Source organism: Nomascus leucogenys, chromosome 9 (assembly GCF_006542625.1).
Source record: "Nomascus leucogenys isolate Asia chromosome 9, Asia_NLE_v1, whole genome shotgun sequence".
In the NCBI taxonomy this organism is placed as follows: Eukaryota; Metazoa; Chordata; class Mammalia; order Primates; family Hylobatidae; genus Nomascus; species Nomascus leucogenys.
This window is the reverse complement of record NC_044389.1, coordinates 91,196,209-91,218,666: the sequence shown is the minus strand read 5'-3', so window position 1 is coordinate 91,218,666 and position 22,458 is coordinate 91,196,209. Positions and strand designations below refer to the sequence as shown.

Genomic DNA, 22,458 nt, shown 5'->3' with positions numbered 1-22,458 from the left:
AATTATTTTCATAGTATTTTTGTAGTACATAATAATAATGAAAATATTTATCCACAAAGCAGAAATTTTTGAAAATAAAACCAAAAAGAAAAAAATAAATTTTTTTTCTTTTACAATACTCATTAATGTTTACAATATTTACAATACTCATTAATGTTTTGGTATATTTTCTTTCATTTTTATATGCATATATTTATGCATTTTTAAAAGAATGACTCTTTATAGGAATATAGCATACTTTAAAACTTCTGAGACAGCCTCATAAGCCCATATTCCTTTCTGAAAGCTGCTGGGAATTTGCTGATATAAAATGAGGAACTGTCTTTCAACATATGATTTGCTAGTTGTTAGGACTGCTTTCACTCAACCTTCAAAGACAGTGGTTGAATTCTGTAACTATCTTCTAATGCCTTGCTTTTTCTCATGATGATATTCCAAAAGGCATAGAGATCCACAGCATTAGGGATATTTAAAGCTCTCCCATTGATTGCTGGTTGCCAACAGAAATACAGTGAGTGTCTTTTCAAAAAGTAGTTAAAACCATTTTGATGGTACATTAGTCAAATCATTGAGCATTATATATTATACTCAAATTCAAGATAGAAATTACTTTTAAAAAACAAAATCAAAGGTAAAGTATGACAAACCACACAATCCCAAATTATATCATTCTTTAAATGAATATAGTTTATTCATGTAAATACGAAATGGAGCTTTCTACGCATAGGACAAATTAACTTGTTTTAAAATTTTCAAAAATATAACAAACTGTATATGGTCTCAGAGTTTATTTATGTATACTATGATGACTGCTAGAAAAAGATTTTTTTTTTTTTTTTCTGAGACGGCGTCTTACTCTGTCACCCAGGCTGGAGTGCAGTGGTGCGATCTCGGCTCACTGCAACCTCCGCCTCCCGGGTTCACGCCATTCTCCTGCCTCAGCCCCCTGAGTAGCTGGGACTACAGGTGCCCATCACCATGCCTGGCTAATTTTTTTGTATTTTTAGTAGAGACAGGGTTTCACCATGTTAGCCAAGGTGGTCTTGATCTCCTGACCTCGTGATCTGCCCGCCTCGGCCTCCCAAAGTAGAAAAAGATTTTTTTGTGTGCAATGAGGTCTTTGCTGTGTTGCCCAAGCTGTAGTGCAGTGGCTATTCACAGACGCCATCATAGCACACTATAGCCTCAAAGACCTGGGCTCACACAGTCCTCCTGCCTCAGCCTCCCAAATAGCTGAGATTACAGGCATGTGTCATCATACCTTGCTAGAAAAAGACTATAAAAATTAACCGTGAAATACTTACTTTGAAAGACCAGCAATATCTATATTTATTGGCAATTTAAGACAAAAATATTTTTAGCCAATGACTGTCATTATAATGACAATAAAATATGATAATTCTGTATCAATCTGAATATAAGAAAATGATAATGTCATGATATAGTGTAATTTTCTGTATCAAATGTAATAAAACATATTACTGCAGCCATCATTAATCCAGGAAGACCAAAATTTAACGTCAGTCTCTGCTCATTTTATTAAACAGCTGCACTAAGATCAATTGTCTCTCCATCCTATGTATGAAAGTTCTGAGTTCTCATAAAGACACCATGTCATTACCTTTATGTCATCCTAAAGAAGACATGATAATCTAGACTAATTTTATTAAACCCTAAATTTGTAAAGTTTATTTGTAGAAGGGAAATTAGCTCTCTTTTAATGTGCTATGTTCCTCTATTTAACCTGAAGAAATATACTTGACATTTACATGCCCCAGTCAAAGAAAAAAAAATGATTGAAGGGTTTTTTTTTAAATACTTACAGCATTACTAAAATTATCACTATTCTTTTTTAAGGGTGAACCAGGAAAACCAGGAGAACAAGGCTTGATGGCAAGTATCTCAATTTATCTTTTTCTATACTAAGCCAGGTTGTTTGCAACTATGGTCAAGATTATGTGTGACAAATGTGTCTGTCATATGACAGACTATAATAAAAAAGTGAAAATTAGTAAAAGTTAAAAGTAATGTGGCCTATCTACTACATGCTAACAGTCATAAGACTACATATCTACATTGCTGATGCAGGAGAAAAAGAAAGAGATTCCAGGTGTGGGGAGCGACAGAGACGCTGCAGGTCAAAGGAGAGAATTAATTAAGTGACTCTGCTGTAAGAGAGATTAAATTTAGGGGCATGCCTATTAGCTTAAATAGAAATAGAAATCCCATTTTCAAAGGGATCAGGTCTGACTAAATGAATTAGCACAGCAAACTTTGCACAGTGATTCAGAGTTTTTCTACTGTTGAACATCTCTACCTGGAGAAAAATCATTGTGCCTTTTGGTTCTCTGTCATTTAAAAAAAAAAAAAAAAGGCCCTGAAATGATTCCACATGGACTTACTCATAGACACACAGGTCCCAGTTCCCCATGATTTGTTTATCTTTTGCTGGTAGAAAAGATGTTTGGTTAGGTTGGTGGCTCAGGAAGAGTAGAATTCCTTCAACCTACCTCTTTCTGTCCCCTCCTGTCTGTCTCCTGAGCTGCCTCTCTAATCTATGTTATGATGTGAACACTATTGGGAAGCATGGGGTAATTCTCTAATAACCCAAATGCCAGAGGATGGCTCACACTCATCCTGGATACTGAAGGAGTGGGCCCAGAGATTGCCAGGGAGCTGACAGGTGACCACAATCAGCTTGACACTGTCCGTCCTGCATAATGTTTGGCATGCAGCATGCAGATGTTCAAGGTATAAAATGTAGGCTGGGCACGGGGGTTCATACCTGTAATCTTAGAACTTTGGGAAGTCAGGGAGGGGAGGATCACTTGAGCCCAGGAGTTTGAGACCAGCGTGGGTAACACGGTGAGACCCTGTCTCTAAATATATATATATATATATATAAAAATATATATATATAAATATATATATATATATAAATATATATAAATATATATATATATATATTTAAAAAACAGGTAGGTCCTAGTGAAACTAACGCATAGAGTCAGGAATCAACAAGGCTTCTTTGGGCTTGGAATGCATTCAGCAGCTCTCCTGAGGAGTCAGCTGTAGGTACAGCTGCCTTTGCAGGATCCCTGGTGAAATGAAAGCATTCTGGGTCCAGATCTCACTCACTGCCTGGAAATTCTCTGTTCCTGACCTGTAATGTCAAGATACAATTTTTTTTGTTGTTGTGTTTGAGAAGGAGTCTTGTTCTGTCATCCAGGCTGGAGTGCAGTGGCGCGATCTCGGCTCACTGCAGCCTCCACCTCCTGGGTTAAAGCGATTATCCTGCCTCAGCTTCCTGAGCAGCTGGCACTACAGGCGTGTGCCACCATGCCCGGCTAATTTTTGTATTTTTAGTAGAGACGGGGTTTCACCATGTTGGCCAGGATGGTCTTGATCTCCTGACCTTGTGATCCACCTGCCTCGGCCTCCCAAAGTGCTGGCATTACAGGCGTGAGCCACCGTGCCCAGTATAGATAATTTTTGGTGCTATAATGGTTTTTGTTTGAAAAAGAAAAAAGTGGAAGGAATGGAAAAAAGTCCATATGTAAAACTTAAACAAAACCTTTGTCATCAGTGGTAACTGCATACAAGTGCAGCATTAGCTCTCGGTGGTATGGAGTTATAGAGTATGAAGAATTCTGGGAGAACTACAATATAAATTTTGAAATTAATTTAAGCAATTGAAGGTACATGTGATTTTTGTCCTGGAAAATGGTGAAAACACATTCTTCCCATATATTCTTATATCGAAAGCTATGTGGGCTTCTCGGGAGCCTTTGTTTGTCCCCAGGTGTGCACAGACTACTCAGATTTTTATTGCTGGCATTGGCTTTTTTCCCTGATACCCAACACAGCATCCTAATATACAATGTTCTAAAATAAAATGGATATATTTCTTAAAATTCTTATCTTCCACTCAAGGAATTCTCTCTTACATATTACATATGCTCTCTAGGATATACTATGTGAATAACAATGTAATCTCATTTGCTTACCATTCCCAGTTTGACATTGTTAAATTCAAATGTTTGACCTGATCCTAAATCACTTGCATTATTATCTTAGTGTGCTCCAATTTTCATTTCATATCAAAACTTTCTCGGGTGAAACAATACTGGATTTTTTTTTCTACAAACTTTTCTTGACTCTTTAAACTCTTATGATTTAGTTCATGTTCTTATTTTTTAAATGCATTTAAGAAACCTAATGAAAATGACAAATGTTTCAAGGATGTGTATATTAAGTGATCTCAATGGCATTTAAAAATTACTGTTTTTAAAGATGTAAGATTCTTTTCAGAGAAAACATCTTTAATGTATATAAAGAAAAGTGACAAATTATAGTGTATATCCCAGTGAATTTTCACCAAGTGAACATAACTGTGTACAAACCAGATCAAGAACGAGGACATTATCTTAAGCCCTTCTTTACCCGCAGTTGCCATCCCAGAGGTAGCCTCCACCCTGACTTCTGTCACTATACATTAGTTTTGCCTACATTTGAATTTTATAGTAATCAAATCCTACAGTATGTACACTTTTGTGTCTGGCTTCTTTCATTCAACATTATATTTGTGAGATCATCTACTTCTGTTTTAATGGCTTTCACAGCTTGTTTAAAAAAATAGGAGGAAGAACCATATTTCCTTGACTACCCCGTTAAAACTACATCATTCTGATAGCAGTAAATGAATGAATGTCCGTCTGACCTTGGGCAAGTCACTTAACCTCTCAATTTCTCATCTGTGAAGAAAGGATCATAATACCCTCTCTGACTGCCTTAAAAGGTTGCCAAAGACAATGCAATAAATTAGGGGAAAGCACTTTAAAACATATAATGAAGAACTTGAGTATGTTATTATTATTATCACTCAATTGTTCTCTCTGGAGTAAATTACAGGTGAATGTGGATTTATATAACAGTTGTATTCCTGTAAAGTTTTGTATAAATCAGATTTTCTTAAATCAACATATTTTGAATGTGCCAGGGAATTTTGCTGTTTAAAAAATCCTATTCAGAATCTTTCTGTAAATCAGTGTAATCCCCTAATTCTTCTCCTCAGCAAACTGAATTTCTGTATTTTATGTTTGCTTAACATGAAGTATTTCTCCATTCTAAAAATCTATCTTTTTAAAAAGAAATCATGATTTGTTAACTTGAATAGCACCTGTATATTTTAACTCATATCAAAGAGAGAAGAGGATACTAGAAATACAACTGCAATTTTCATGAGGAGGAAATTTTTCTTTTTTTTCTCTTATATTATTATTTTTATTATACTTTAAATTCTAGGGTGCATGTGCACAATGTGCAGGTTTGTTACATAGGTATACATGTACCATGTTGTTTTGCCACACCCATCAACTCATCATTTACATTAGGTATTTTTCCTAATGCTATCCCTCCCCCAGACCCCCGCCCTGCCGACAGTCTCCGGTGTGTGATGTCACACCCTTTGTCCAAGTGATCTCATTGTTCAATTCCCACCTATGAGTGAGAACATGTAGTGTTTGGTTTTCTGTCCTTGTGATAGTTTGCTGAGAATGATGGTTTCCAGCTTCATCCATGTCCTTTCCCCTGCAAAGGACATGAACTCATCCTTTTTTATGGCTGCATAGTATTCCATGGTGTATATGTGCCACGTTTTCTTAATCCAGTCTATCATTGGTGGACGTTTGGGTTGGTTCCAAGTCTTTGCTATTGTGAATATTGCTGCAATAAACATACGTGTGTATGTGTCTTTATAGTAGCATGATTTATAATCCTTTGGGTATATACCCAGTAATGGGATTACTGGGTCAAATGGTAATTCTAGTTCTAGATCCTTGAGGAATCATGAGGAGGAAATTTTTCTTAGAAACTTAGAAATTTTCTTTCACACCTTGTGTGTGTGTCTGTGTGTGTGTGTGTCTGTGAACTTGAAATCTGGTAAGGAGAAAAGTACATTGTATCAGTAGTTTCGGTTTTAGAACTACTTAGTGGTGTATGACTATAGTCTGTGATCCTTTTTACTGATCTATAAAATGTAGGTAATAATTCCTATTCTACCTGTCTCACTGGGTTATGGTGAGAAGCAAGTGAAATGATAATATGAAATGTTTTATGAACCACAAAGAGTTCCATAAATGAGAAGTATTACTATTAAAACAAATGTCTAGTGATATAACTTGGCATACAGAAAGGTGCTCTAAGAAATGTAAGGGCTAAGAACAGTTGAATAATAGCTACCAATTAAATTACAACATGTCAAATACTGCAATTAAGAGTGTAATTTATTGCTTTTGTCCTATTTGTAGTTGTTGTTTTAGCCTTCTTCTCCTAAATATCATATCATCTTACATTATTAATTTTTCATAACATTCTCCTTCTCACCCACTTATTAAGACAAACAAAAGATAATAAATACCACTACTCTCATCTTTTTCACATTATGTAAACCCCACTATATTTGTTGGTTTGTGTCATGGAGGAGTGCTTGCTTACATAAGGGTCTTAAGAGGCACTAGAGAATTGTTATAAATTTAAAATGTCTCTGATGATGAAATGAAGAAGCCAGAAACAATCTAAAAGTAGCTCTTGCAAAACTGTATGAGTGTATCAGGTAGGGAATTAGTTTTCATAATCTAAGATATATAGTTTATATTGCAGAAGTAATCATCTGCCGATTAACAGCATCTATGATAGAATAAAAAAGAAAACCTGCAGCTCACGCAGTTCCACATTGATTTAATCCTGCCATCTATCTATTCTGTAAACATGACCTTTGGGTTTCCAAGAAGTTCAAGATGAGCTTTTAAAATCCAGATTTTGCACTTAAATAAATTTGACTCCATCTAAATAAGGAGAGAGCTGCTGTATCTTATAAAACTAGACCCAAGAATGAAACAAAGGAATGACCGTAATTGGAAGTGATCAAGTTCTGAATCCTAGCACAAATGATCTTTATCTTTCAGTTCTTCAGAAATTCAAATCGTTGTTAAAACAGTATTTTAAAAGGTATCTTTCCTTTCTATATTCTTGCTGTTTCTTTCTTTGACAGATGCAGAAATTTTCAAAAGCATGAAAGATAGACGGTATTGAAAAAAATACACCAAATTGCTCCAGTTTCATGTATATTATTTTTTGTTCCAAATTGTCTATATCCAAGTTCCAAAAACCAAATCACTTTCCTGTTTTGAAACTCTTTATTCCTTTCTTCTCCTCCTCTAAATATATATAAACTCCATAACATATTCATTTATCTTCTACTGAATTATAAGAATACTTAAAGTGTTCCTCATTGGGCCCTGGTGGTATCTGAGAGTTCAAAACTCAGAAATATTTGCTGTTGTGGTGCCTTAAAGTGAAATTTGGACTTTTGTCCAAACAGTTGATACTTTTAGTTTATTTTAATTTTACCTGCAAACACATTTAATACATTTGGGTGAAGTGAATATAATGTTTTTAAAATATTAGTTAATAACATAAGCATGAAAATGTTTCTGTTGCATTTAAAATAACATTGAAATACCCAGTATGTGAAGGTTTACTTTAAATATGTTCAATTTATAATGCATTGCTATCCCATGGATTTGATAAAACTCATGGCTTTCCTTCACTGTGCTTTGATCTGCCTGCTATCTTGATCAGCAGATGGCAGACACTGAAGACAACAGCAGACTTCCTGATTTGGATCTGGCAGAGGAAGCAAGACCCCCAAACCTTCAAATCACAAATAACAAAAATGATTGAAATCATCTTATTGTAGTTAGTTATTAGACTAGATTTGGACAACAAAATCTTGTTTGGTAAAACTGCATGTCCTTCAGTTGTGCACACTGCCTGCTGAGATGCCTCAGCAACCATTCTAATGCTTTATCAGCCTCCCTTAATCTGATTGTCCATGAAGTACATATAAAATGGCACACCTGCAGGGCTCTTCCCACCTCCTTGGCACTTTTGCCCAGAGCTTGTAGTGCTGTTTTTCAAATGGACCAGAGAAAGTAGACAAGTGATGCCTTCTATTTCTGGTGCTGCCCCACCACCCCTTCCAGGGAGTCCTGCCAAAGAATCAACACAGTGGAGCTGTGTCTCCCCAGGCTGGGGGGACCTGCTCTGTGTTTATTCCTGTGTGCACAGACTTCTCTAGAGGTGTCTAAAGGCTACTTAGTGAGGTGATAGGAAGGAACATTTGACTTTCCTTTGAAGCTGGTTCTGTCTCCTAGAAATAAAACGTCATCTTGGGGAACATTTTCAACAGTGATTTAGAAGCATGATTATGTAGCAGAAAGACAGTCTCAACAGCTGAGTAGATGACTCTGTCTGTATTCCTCTCTCATTACTTCATTTGGTTTTCCTTAATGACTTCTAGGCTGTGAATCAGCTCTATTATTAACTATTTTTACAGTGACTCCAGCTCAAGGTCTAATAAGCTCTATCATTTGGACAAATTAAGGTATCTAGGCCTTAGATGCCTTATCTGTAAAGAATGGTGAAACTAAACGGCATGATTTCCCTTCCAAATCTAAAGTCCCGTCATCCTACTCTGTTTCTATTATGAGTGCACAGATGCATATTATATGTATCTATTATATATGTTCTGTAAATAATTAAAAGCAATGAACAGTCATATGCTGTTTTTAATAGAAGAAAGTCTTAAAAATTGTCTCATTCTCCAAAATCATAATCAACTTCTCTAGTTGTCACTTCTTTTAACTTTAGAATCCAGCTTATTCTAGCTCTACTGAAGCAAAATAAGTGACTCTTTATGAGAATATTAACTAAGTTATAATTGATCTGTCCCATCAAATTCTCATATTTCATCATTAGATAAAGAAGAAATTTTTTAAAATAGAGTTAAATCTGTCTGAATGTGCTTTACATTTGCAGACTTAGGGCAAATGTACAAGTTTTAGGGCAAGAGGAAAAATGGGAGTCCTTATACAAAGTGTCTAAATATTTAAGTTATAAACCAACCTAATAAAACTGTTCAGTAAAATATGTTCTATCCCCCAACCTTTACAGATATATTCTCATGATCACTTGGAAAGTTCAAATCCAGAATTCTTGCACTCCTTGGAGTTTAAAGCCACCGTGTGGTGGCACGAGGAGAGCTGTAACTAGCCCTAGCCCTATCCTTGGCCTGCTTCCCTTCTCTCCCACACCTTCCTCCATTCTTCAACTTTGTAAGACTCAGCCTCTAACTTTATAAAGGTTCTTGAATGCTCACAGGACCAAATTTCATCTATCCCCCTCAAAATACCCACCTGTTTGCCTTCTCTTTCAATCTGTTGTGGTGCACACCAGTGGTATGGTTCACCTTCAGAAGAACAGGACTGGGAAGAGGCAACACATAGTCTTTGAAGTGAGCTCAAGTCACTGGGGCAGAGAATTCCGGAGTCCTTAGTACCCGAAGGTCAGGTGGCTGGTTGGGGGTGTAGTAGGGCTGAGGGTGGAGGGTATATATGCAGGTGAGCATGTTCTTTTAGACCCACAGAGTCCTAACCCCCTGGGAAGCACAACCAGAAAAGAGCCCTTTAAAGCATGGGCACAAGAAAAAAGCCTCTTTGCCAGATTTAAGGGAAGTTCAGGATCCATGTGTCTGAGTGAAACCTTAAAAAAGAAATAGGCTTCTGCTTGGTCACCTCCTTTGAGGAAACCTCACACATGCGTACACTTTCACACTCCCCCAAGCTAAGTTAGAAGCTGTCTTCTCCCCTTCTCCACAGCATTTGTCACATCATATAATAGTTGTTGGTACTTAGTGTGTTTAATGAACAGAGTGACCGAGTGATACAAGTTAATCAATTAACAAATCAGGCTCTAACACAAAGAAATTAGCTTTATGTTTTTCTCCCAATTGATGTCATGTCATTACGCCCCAAGGGTAGGATTGAGCAGGATAAATCCAACAGAATTACACAAAATTGCTCTTCTTTTTCTTCTTTTGTTTTGTTTTGTTGTTTTAGAGACAGGGTCTTGCTCTGTCACCTGGTCTGCAGTGCAGTGGCATGATCACAGCTCACCTCAGCCTCAAACTCCTGGGTTCAAGGAATCCTCCTGCCTCAGCATCCCAAGTTGCTAGGACTAAGGCATGCACCACCATACCTGGATTTTTTAATTTTTATGTTTTATGGAGATGGAGGCTTGCTGTATTGCCCAGGCTTCAAGCAATCCTCTTGCATGGGCCCCCAAAGTGCTGGGATTACAGGTGTGAGCCACCACGCCGGGCCTGCATCTTTTTATATTTATATATGTATTATAGATTATTTGGAGTATATATGTGCTTATAAATATGCATGTTATAACTAAAAGGATGATTTTCATGAGGACAATGGAAAAGTAATTGCATCAATTTCTAGTCACACCAGCCAGGTGTGGTGGCTCATGCCTGCAATCCCAGCAGTTTGGGAGACCAAGGTGGGTGAATTAGCTGAGGTCAGGAGTTTGAGACCAGACTGGCCAACATGGTAAAGCCCTGTCTCTACTAAAAATACAAAAAATTAGCAGGCGTGGTGGTAGGTGCCTGTAATCCCAGCTACTCTGGAGGCTGAGGCAGGAGAATCACTTGAACCTGGGAGGCGGAGGTTGCAGTGAGCCAAAGTCGCACCATTGCACTCCAGCCTGGGTGACAGAGTGAGACTTGGTCTCAAAAATAAAAACAAACAAACAAACAAACAAAAACAACCAAAAAAATTCTAGTCACACCATATGGCTGTTTATTAAGTAGGATATAAAAGGTTTAGAAGAAATCTTAGAAATCATTTAGCTTAGCATTTCACAGAACAGCATCAGAGTGAAAAAGAAACAGCCAAGGTTACAAAATAGTTAATGGCAGAACCAGGCTAGAATCCAGTTCACCTGATTGCAGTCTTGGTGTTCTATTGTCTAGATCTGCGCTGTTCAATGCAGTCACCATTAGCTACCTATGGCTCTTTAAATTTAAGGTTGGCCAGGCTCTGTGGCTCATGCCTGTAATTCTAGCACTTTGAGAGGCCCAAGCGGGTGGATCACTTGAGCTCAGGAGTTTGAGACCAGCCTGGGCAACATGGTAAAAACCCATTTCTACAAAACAAACAAACAAAAACAAAAATTAGGCTTGGTGGCTCATGCCTGTAGTCCCAGCTACTTGTGGGGCTGAGACAGGAGGATCGCTTGAGGCTGGAAGGTGGAGGCAGAGGTTGTAGCAAGTCGAGATCATGCCACTGCACTCCAGCCTGGGTGATAAAGTGAGTCCCTGTAGAAATAAGTAAAATTAAAAATTCAGTGTCTAAATATTGTACTGGCCACATTTCAAGTGCTCAGTAGCCATATGTGATTGGTGGCTATCCTATTGGATTGACCAATATAGAATGTGTCTTATCATTAAAGAAAGTTCTGTTATTAATAGATAGTGCAGGTCCATCTAGGTAGAAAACAGATCTGAATAGGATATGACTGTATATTATAATCTTAAATTTAAGAACTTTTTCTGTGGATCATGAGTTATTTAAATTCTAGCAGCCAGTGTTTCTCAGCATTATTGATTTAAAATAGGAAAAGCACTTACACTGCTCAATGGAAATATTTTTTACTGACTATACTGTAGGGTGATAGGCCTTTGTGAACCATAAATTTGTTTCCTTTATAGTACTCGAGGGAAGTATGTTTAATCACAGAGGACAAAGAAGCCTGTTAATTTTTCTTTCTTTTCAGATCATTTCCATTTTGGGTTTAGCAATAAGAAGCAATTTATTAAATATTTCGAAGGGATGAAATGAGCTAATTTTAGTGTGGATATCTGGCAAGAGGTAATATCGAGTCTCTGTTTTGGAATCTGATCAAAAATATATTTTTATATACCTAGATTTGTCTTTAATCTATGGTATATAATGCTCAATATTTAGTCTTGGGTTCTGGTTTTGTCAAGTGGGGAGAAAAATGTATTACTTCTTTAATTTCCTGAGCTTTAAGAGACCTCCCTTAAAGAGGTCATAGCCTCATGATTTTGAGAAACACCATTAAATGAATCATCCTGGTTTAATATTTTCCTCAAAAATTCAGCACATGAGATGGAGAAGTCAAAAAGAATTTTCTCTTTTCAAAAATAATTACTGCACGTAGAACTTTTTTTCATCAAATGCTCATGAATAAATATAATGACATGCCATCTTCCTAACAGGCTCTGGGTTGTAGAGGACCTTTTTCAAATAATAGAAATTATGGGGTGATATTACTGAAACAAAAATCTCAGATACTTAAACAGAACAACTGCCTCAAAACTGGGAACTCTTTCCAGTGATAGAGGTATGATAATATGAGTGTTGAAATAATGGGGGAAAGCCACTCAACAGAATTTAATAATTTTTAAATTCATTCATTCATTGTTTCCATTTAGTCAATAATTATTTATGTGTTAGGCACTAATCTAGGTGCTGACGATGTGAAATACATGGCCTGAGGAAATGGATTTTTAGTCAAGTGGATTTTTAAAATAGGTAAATATGTTAAAATATAGCCAGTTGAAATGTGCTAAAGAAACACAAAGAAAAAAACAAGCTTTGTCTGGGTGCGCCGGAGAAGGCTCACAAAGGAAGTGAGTTATGACCGCTGGGCCTTGAAGAATGATTAAGAACTTCACATGAAGACTGATCGGAGAAGGATATGGATTTCTTGGGAAAATATAAATGATGAAGTGTGACTGAAGACAGGATCCGTGAAAGACTTGAAACAAGAGATGAGGCTCTCCCTTCTCAGCACTGTCTTGCTCTGCTCTTGTTTATACTGTGTTCCTTCATACCCACTTCAACTAAATCACCAGCTTTTACATTGAAAACATTGCAGTGCACTCTCTTATATTCTAAACATTTCCCAATAGTTTCTAGTTGGCATTTCCACACACTTAAGCTATGAAATCCAAATCTTGTAAAACATCACTTGAATTACACTCCAGACATACATATAATAGTGGCTAGAGTTTATGTTTCTTAACCTTCCCACATCAAACATCCAAGCAGAACATGGCATTTTATATACATGCATCTTAAATGATTCCTTCTTAAGTAAGATAAATTTCCTCTTACTCTTTATAAACCAAGTTTATGTATTTTGTGATCTCATGATGCATTTCACCAGGTTAATATCTTTCAAAAAATTGTAATTAAAGTCTGTTGTACCAAACCCTTGAGAAAGTCTGGTACTAAAGTTTTATGAGTCCATAAGTTAGATTATACGTGTTATCATTCTTCTCTTTGCAACTAGACTTTTAAAAGTATTTTCTTCATTTTGCCTAACTTTTATTAAATCATGGAAAAATTCTTTAAAAGGAAATAATTTTAAATGGCTTAATAGTTTTGGGCTTTTATCCTCCCCTTCACAGATGGACCACCTCCTTTTTGTTCCCTGTGTTTTTTATTACAGAAGCCAGTTGTATATTCTTGTGTCCAGAAATGACCAGCAGCTCTCAGAGCTTCAAATTTTACTGTTAGTCATCAGGGACAGAACAGGAACTGCGTCCGCCCCCTACATCATTTCCTAATAGCAGGCAACCAGAACTTGCCTTAAAACATGTCCCAAGAGGCATCCTAAAGCACATCATTTAGGAACTCAGCATCCTGTTTAAGTAATTAATACCTCAATCAAATTTGTGCTAACATCAGTAGTGTCAGAAAAATTCATTAATTTTTTTCCATCCCATGATGTATCTTTTTGTGCTATTTTTTTGTTCACAAACTGGAAAGTACAGCCAACACATAATGGTCACAGAGTCATTCTTTTCTTAACAGCCTACTTTGAAGATTTACTTGGGTTGACAATTCTATCTACTGTTTGCATAATTGTTTTCTGAAGTGCGTTAGAGACCTTAGGCCTACATACACATACACAACACTCATTGTTAATGATACCATGTAATTTGGATGATTTTGGCCTTGCTGTATTCATATGGAAGTCATGACCTAAATTCCTCCACTCATGCTTGCAATTAGAGCTAATCTTGAGGCTATTAGAATAGGCCAGCAGTGTTAGAATGAGTCAGGTGAACAAAAGGGTGAAAAATCCTGCCATTTCTGTCTTGAGACACTATTGTTTAAAGTTTAAGAAAAAAAAAAACCTGATTTGCTTTATGTATCCATTTATTCATTTCTGTAAATTTTATCCTACTCAAAGTAAACATCATTGTGCTTACAAGCACCTGCAAGGCCATACACACACAATTGTTCTTCCCTGTTCGCATCCCCATCTCCTACTACTCACTGATAGCCTCCTTGGTGTTCTTTGAACACACTTAGCATGTGCCCAACTCTTGGTCTTTGCATTTGCTCTTCCCTTGCCTGGAATATTCTTCCCCCTTCTATATGCATGGCTCTTTGCCTGACCTCTTTATCACTGAGAGCTTCACTAAATGACCACCCCGCCCCCACCACACACACAATTTAAACTATTCCATCAACTTCTCACAATCCATATCCCCCTCTTTGCTTTAGCAGTTACCACCTGACACAATTTTATATTTTATTTGTTTACTGTCTTACTACATTCACTAGTATATGAAGTCTAGGGGTGTGCATTTTTATCTTATTTTGTTTTGAGTGCTCACTGAGTGGTAGACAAAATAGAACTCAGTGGGCTAAAAAAATTAATAAAAAAATAAAAAAAAATAAAAAACAACAACAACAACAACAACAAAAACTATTATGTGAGTGAATAAATGAATTAACCTCAAAATGATTCACTGAGCAATCACTATGTGCCAGCTACTGTGCATGATAAAGGCAATTTAGAGTGAATAAAGAAGTAACCAGACAATTATGATTATTGTTGGAAAATTCTGTGAAAACATCATAAGGTGCTTTGGAGAACAAAAGAAGGGCACCTAACCCCAAAGGTGGGGGCACTGAGCTCTGATATTTGGAATGGATGCAGGAGAGGACCGGGGAGAAGAAAGCCCCTTACGGGAACAGACAGAGGTGTAGAAATGTGGAAGCCTGGCTTATGCAGAAAACTGCAACTACTGCCAAAGCTCAGACTCTTCTAAAAGGCTATGAAAAGCCATTGAAAGATATTTAAGTATGGGAAAGGTATGAACCCATTAGGGGAAGCTCACGCAGGCAGCAGTGTGCAGAAAGGATTGGAGGAGACCCAAAGTAGGGTGGTCATTAGCTGAACGTTACGTTAGCTAAGGGAGGGAGAAATGGGTTTAACAGGAATGTAGCAATGTGACTGGAGAAGAAGGCTGGACCATAGAGATATTCTTAAGTATCTGATGGACTGCAGTAGGAGGAGTGACACTTTACTCTGAGGCCCGAGTAACATGCTTTTGATAAAGACAGTCACCAACATGGGGTCTATCATGTTTCTGTAACTTACTTTCTCACCATATGCTGAATATTGTACATAAATCTTTAGATATGGAGTCTAGCGGGGAGAGGAAAAATTGGAAAGAATATCAAGTATACTGTATAATTTCTTACTGTGTTTACAAGTTTTTATCTGCACTTTATTTTGCATAACTTTCCATGGTGTTTTCTGAAAGATTATTAAAACTGGTATAAATTTATATGCAGATTAGTGATGTTACTCCATGCTTAGAATTTTTCAGTGACTCTTTGAGTTTTTATCTTTTTGATAAAGTTATATTCATGATGCAGAATTCTTCAATTAAAAGTTTTTACAATTTATATCACCCAGGACCTATATTTAAATTAGTGTATTTTAAGGTTCTAATTATAGTTGACGTTTCTGGAGTTTAAAGAAATATAGCTTAATATGTTGAGATTCTGTATGTTATAGTTTTTAATCTTGAGATATATGCAAAGAAATTATTTTGAAAAAATAAAACTAGATTTTTTCATCTTAACCGGTTATATACAAAGTATATGCAAATATAAATAAGGAAGGACCACTTCATCAATTAATAAAGACGAACCAAAAAGATTATGACTCTAGGTTGGAAATCTACTTGATCCAAACTTACTAAATCATGAGGATAACAATAATGGAATTGTTTTAGAAATCTTGAATCACTAGAACAATTGACTTTAATTTTGGGAATAATCAGCATTTGTTTGACTAGTGAATAATGAATTTATGGCATTATTCATCCAAGTTGTTGTGCAGGATGAAAATATAAACAAGTGTAAGGAAGATTAGATAGGCTAAGAGTAGTAGCTAACACTTGTAATCCCAACACTTTGGGATGCCAAGGTGAGAGGATCGTTTGAGGCCAGGAGTTTGAGACAAGCCTGGGCAATATAGCAAAACCCTGTCTCTATAAAACATTAAAAACTTAGCCAGGCATGGTGACATGTGCTTGCAGTCCCAGCTACTTGGGAGGCTGAGGCAGGAGGATTTCTTGAGCCCAGGAGTTTGAAGCTGCAGTGAGCTATGATCATGCCACTGCACTCCAGCCTGGGCAACAGAGTGAGACCCTGTCTCAAAAGAGAAAACAAAAAAAGATTTGATAAATTAATGAATGTTTCTATGGTATTTGCCCATTACTTTATAAACTTACATTTGTACCAGAAACCGCAAGACTAATCAAATGTAATCATCTTAACCAACTGGTAGCAACATACCCTAATTTTAAAATCAATTTTTGAGTAGGGAAACTTTGATCTGTAAGCTTAACTTTAATTACCACACTGTTATAGATATATAATGGTATTATTAATCTAAGGATACTCAAGACAAATGCATATATGTAAAATCTTGCTCAGTTAAATAACGTATTTCTGGATGTGTGCATGCATGCGTACACGTGTCTGTGTGTGTGTCTGTGTGTGTGTCTGTCTGTACTTAAGTGTCCTATATTTTATTCTGCCTTAATCCCAGGTATCCCTCCCCCAGTAATGGATGATACTCTTGTTAGATCCCTACCATTTTTCCTGCCAGAGAGATCAAAGAAGTATATGCACATTTCTGGTAACTGTGAATATATTCTTGGCAGCATAGTTATGAAAATTCTATAAGACATGTATTCCCAATTCAAAATTAATGTTAAATCTTAAAAACTGCTTTTATTTTTAGAGGTTACCAGAAGTAGCAGTAGTTTCCTAACAGTAAGGGAAAATACTGTCTTTGTAGCTATCCTTAGATTTTCATTAAATATTGTGTTAAAATATACAACTTATTTAATGTTATGAATTTCAGAGTTGTGATTAGTCATTCTAAATCTCTGATTTTATGTGATTATGCAGCAGACCAAATTAGAAAATATCAGATATGTTCTTCTCTAATTAAAATATTGATGTAGAATTCACTGTTATTTTCGTGTGAAATATTCCCTCCAGGGTTATATATCAATGTGGTGAAATAGACAATTTTAGTGAACAACATTTTTTTCAAGTGGCAGTTAGGTTTGCAGTGGGAAACAAGCCTTTGTGAATTGAACATACACATTCTCAGTCTAAATACTGAATTAATGTACTCCTTGTTCTATGATTTCCTTTCTAACATCCACATTTTAAGAAGTAAAGTACTCTAGAGACACTGGAGAAAATGATAAAACCCAAGTCCTTTCTTCATTCTCAGATCTCCTATCACCACAGCCTCCAAATTCTGCCCTTACTTAGCATGGACATTCACTTCCCAAACAATTTACCCAAGTGAGGAAATGATTAAATATGTTTATATGCTAAGGGGAAGAACAAGTGAAGAAGTGGAGCCTCTGATACAGATGCAGGGGTAACTGATTGCAAAAGATCCCTGAGGACAGAGACAAGGATGGATTCCAGAGTATACCGGATGAATTTGCCTTGTATAGGAGGAGGGGCTCTTCTTCCTCTGATACAGGAAAGAGGTACACATACGTTTGGTTTGATGAGAGACAAGATGTCGAGGGAATTTACACCTGATAGTCTCTATTTTCTCTGCAAAATCTAAAACGGAGAATTTTAAATAAAGGGAGTGAGATAAGTAGGGAGAATGTCTGACCACACAGGTAAACCAAATAACAAGCTCATTAAACAGTTGGTTGAGTAAATTAAATAGAAATATATAAAGGCAGTATTGCACAGTGTACTTTCAATAACCTAAAGCTGATTATATGAGGAAATTGTTAGTCTTCCTGTGAGGATTGCAAAATAACATGGGGAACAGATTCTCTGAATGTTCCTAAACATTATATATGTTTAATAAAAAGGATGCATGAGCAGGTCTTTTTCTGACAACCACCCTAGTGTTTTATTTAGTGTTACAGAGTGAGAATGCAACATGCTGATTCACTGAAATGTCACACACTGAAAATAAGCTGGTCATTAGTTAAATGTCATGGAATAAAGAGCTTTTAACATGAAATGATGAATGTCTATAACTTTGCTAAAACATACTAAAAAAATATTTTTGAAAGAACTGGAAGAAAATGCTTAATAGTTATATTTAAAAATAGATACAAATAGAAATGTAGCTATATCTCTTTGAGTTATTTTCCACTGTCTCAAAGCCATGCCTTGCTCTAAATAAAGCCAAGAGAATCCCAACACTGACTTTGTGGTTGAAAAACTGCTAAATCTCAAAACTGCTGCATTTCCATGCTGTATAAATATTCTCATTCATCTCACTAAATCTCCTCCACCCAGTATCTTAGTCTAAGAAACAACTGACAGCATCTTTTGTTCCCTTTTCTAGTATATACTCGGTATCACAGTTGACACTGGCCTCCCCTAGTTTGTAAACAAGTTTTGGTGCAGGTTAGTTGACCATATTTCCTAAGAGGGAGAACAGAAAAAAAAAAACCATGTTTCTTTGTAATGCTATTCAATTATTTCCTTTGCAAATCTGCTTACTGAAGATTTGCAGGTGCAGAAGTCATCTAATGTGTCCATTTGCTGAGAAACTACATTGCATTTTAACTGCTTCTAGAGACTATATCTTCAGCCTTCTAAATGAGATTGATGTGATACATTTATAGGTATTTTTTTAAAAAAACAATATGTGCTGGAACAGCAAAGATTATTTTTTAATAGAGAGGAGAAATCAGAATCCTGCTGCATATGCTTAGTGTTTTTCAAAAGAAAATTAGAAGAAAAGATCCATTTGGAACTTCAAACTGAAATTTTTCTTTTCTTTTTTTTTCCTGATATATGAAATGTCAACATATTTCAGTACAGCAAAGAGAATCTTAGAGAATAGGATAGTTTAAATTGGTCATCTAAGCTTAAATGGCTACAATATTATGTTAATTGAATTGTTTTTCTTTTTTAGGGTCCTCTAGGGCCTCCGGGACAAAAGGTAGAGTATAAACAACAATACTGTGAAAGTAATTATGCTCTCATGACCTAATGGCAAGCAGGAAAGGTGAATGAAATTAGCTACTGTAAGCCATGCTGAAGCAGTTAGTCTGGTTCGTGTATTCTGCTTTCTAAAAATACAGTCACATAATGTGAGCATTACATTTCTAATTGACTCCATTATAAAAAATTCAGTAAATCCAGAGCAGACTCTTTTTAAGTTGTCTGCTGAACTTGTACATTATTGAATTTTAATTCAAATACTGGTAAAACATGACAAAATTTAAAATGTGAAAGATAATTTGATATTGCAAAATGAATGCATGGCCTTCCTCAATTATATGATTGCCAAATGGCCAGAGAACTGAGCCGAAAAAAAGGATATTGCTGGGTTCACTATATTCAAGTAGCCTACTGGTGTCCTTCTTTGCTGAGGTAACCTGAAAAGTGACTTCCTGATTGTCATTTCATTGTTATCGACAATCATCAGAATTGACCATTAAATTCTGATGGAGAGGCCAGGCACAGTGGCTCATGCCTATAATCCCAGCACTTTGAGAGGCTGAGGTGGTTGGATCACCTGAGGTCAAGAGTTAGAGACCAGCCTGACCAACATGGTGAAACCCCGTCTGTACTAAAAATACAAAAACAGCTGGGTGTGGTGGCACATGCCTGTAGTCCCAGCTACTCAAGAGGCTGAGACAGGAGAATCGCTTGAACCTGGGAGGCAGAGGCTGCAGTGAGCCGAGATTGTGCCACTGCACTCCAGCCTGGGTGAGACAGAGCAAAACTTTGTCTCAAAAAAAAATTTTTTTTTTCAAATTCTGATGGAGAAGATCTAGGGTTTCCAAAATTATACTTATCCTATAGCAGTAAATATATTAATAGCAAATAGATGGCATTTTGCCAACAAAATATCACTAAGTCCTCATTCCCCCATCCTTACACCCCTCAAGCCGGGAGGGGGATATTTAACCCGTGGAAAACTAAAGAAAACAATTGTATTATAACAGGTGGAAAAGTGATTATTCTTTATCTTTGGAATCCATCAAAGATAGAGACTTTTTATCCCCCAAGCACTGGGCATGTGGCATCTGTTGAAACATAATCCTACAAACCAAGTAAAAGTCCATGGGTTGCGAGACAACTTGTGCATAGGAACACTTTGTCCTTCACAATAATGTCTCTATTAAGCATAGTGTGAAATTGTAAAGCTACTCTAATCCACATACGACCAGGATAAAATTACTGCTTCAGGCTTCGGGAAGTCCTTTAATGACCCATTAAATATAATCATTGAACGCACTAAGGAACTTGCCATCTCAATTTGTTTTGATTGTAATTACTGTTTTTTTAGTAGACTATTTTTTAGGGGAGTTTTTGGTCTATAATTACTATTTAAAAAAATCTTTTCCCCATTATTATTAAAGAAATGTAATATCAGAAAAATCTGTTTTCCAGTTTTAGACAAAGAATAAGCACATTGTATTTAAAATGGTTTCTCCAGAGCCTAAATGGAAGGTGTAATGGAGGGAAATGACATCACTGTTTGAAAATATTTGCTAATGTTTCTGTATCCAGTTAAATGTCATAGATTTTCTCAGGTAATAATTAGCTTTCTTATTCTCCAGCTCACCCATCTATGTCCAATCATTCATACTCATGCCACTATGCATGTGCACACACACACCCACACGTGCTCACACACACACCTTAACTTTTTTTGTATAGAAGTTGTGTTGTTCCTGGTCAGTGTATAACATTTTTTACACCTTTTTGAGTCCCTCTGGAAGACATATTCACATTCATGTGGCTTAAACTTACTCCTTGAAAGTCTGGGAGGAAAATGCTTAAAATACAACAAATTTGAGTTTACGACATGGGCCCCTTATTTAACTGGGGGGCAAATGGTTGTGATTTTAATTACCTTTGTTTTATGGTATTTTAACTCATGAAATCCAAGTGTTACTGCTACTGGTAGGCTCTTTTCCAGATGGAACTAAGCCTATTTATTCTTAAAAACATGAAAATTTAGAGCCATGTGGCCCTCTGATAGGTATGATCAATTTATCATGTAAATTTCTTTAAAACATATTAAAGTTCAGTGGATACTTAGAAGCAAGGTTTAATTTTAACCCTGTAGTTTCTGGGGAAGCTTGAGGAATCTGCTTACATTATATATTTGAACACATGGATAAGGTCTGAAAAATAAAACTTCCTAGAAATGTTTTAGCAAGGCTTACATAACTAATACAATATCAATTTAGAACTGAAATATTGTGTGTATGATATCAACTGAATTTAATCATGTGTCTCTTTAGGGTTCTATTGGAGCACCTGGAATTCCAGGGATGAATGGGCAAAAGGTGAGTTCTATAGAATATTGTATTTTAAAAACAATTTGCTGAGCATTGAAATCACAAAATTATTCTAGTCCATAATGTTAGTAATAAGCTTATATGCTTATAAAAACACTACGTTTTGAAATACAGGAAAATTGTGCTACAAATTACGAAATTAGTTTAATTTTTAAAGATGCATTAAATAGGAATTCTTTGAAAATTTTCCATTTCAAGTATTTTGGATGTGTTACTTTTCAATAAATTATGTATGTGATACAACTATATCTTTCTCATAAATATGGAATTGGAAAAATTTATGTTTAACATTGACTGTGATAAACAAAATGTACTTTAGTTTATTCTGGTCATGGTAAAACTAATATGTATTAATAATTGGCTAACAAAAGTTATTCTCATAGAAGGAACTAGTCAAACTTTCTGAATCCACAAGGTAGCTCTTTTCACTGTTAAGCAAAGGTAGAAGTTAAATAGATTTGTCCTGCTTTGGTATCACATACACTTTTATTGTACTGTTAATAATGAGGGGAAAAAGTAAAGTGAAAGAAACAACACACTCTACATACACATATCTATGTGTTGTGTACATTTACTCCTGCAACATACTTACTAGTTGAACAAAGCATAGCTCCTCAACATCCCTGACTGGCTCTTCAGTCTGGAACCTTCACAGAAACCAGGAAAGCCACTGTGGCAGCTGACAAAGCCCATTGCTGAGCCAGTCCGTCAGGAGCCAGGAAGCTGAGCGAGGGACTTTCCTGTCTTCCCCAGAGTTCTTGGCCTGGCCCTTTTATACCCTGTGACCCATTATCTTGCCTTCTCAGAGTATTTTAAATCCATGCACCCTGGACCAAATTCTGAAATCATATGGAACTCAACCCTTTCAGATGCAATAAATACTC

At 36.2% G+C, this 22,458-nt stretch overlaps 1 protein-coding gene across 2 annotated transcripts in view; it reads left to right on the top strand.

Annotated features, from left to right (window-relative positions):
* Positions 1-22,458, top strand: part of COL25A1 (collagen type XXV alpha 1 chain) — a 503,960-nt gene that overhangs the window by 368,795 nt on the left and 112,707 nt on the right. For both annotated transcript variants that reach the window (XM_003257720.4, XM_012499352.2), the window contains 3 exons: positions 1,858-1,893; positions 19,171-19,197; positions 21,518-21,562. In XM_003257720.4, the coding sequence (XP_003257768.1) occupies positions 1,858-1,893; positions 19,171-19,197; positions 21,518-21,562 (108 nt within the window). The remainder of the gene's footprint in view (positions 1-1,857; positions 1,894-19,170; positions 19,198-21,517; positions 21,563-22,458) is intronic.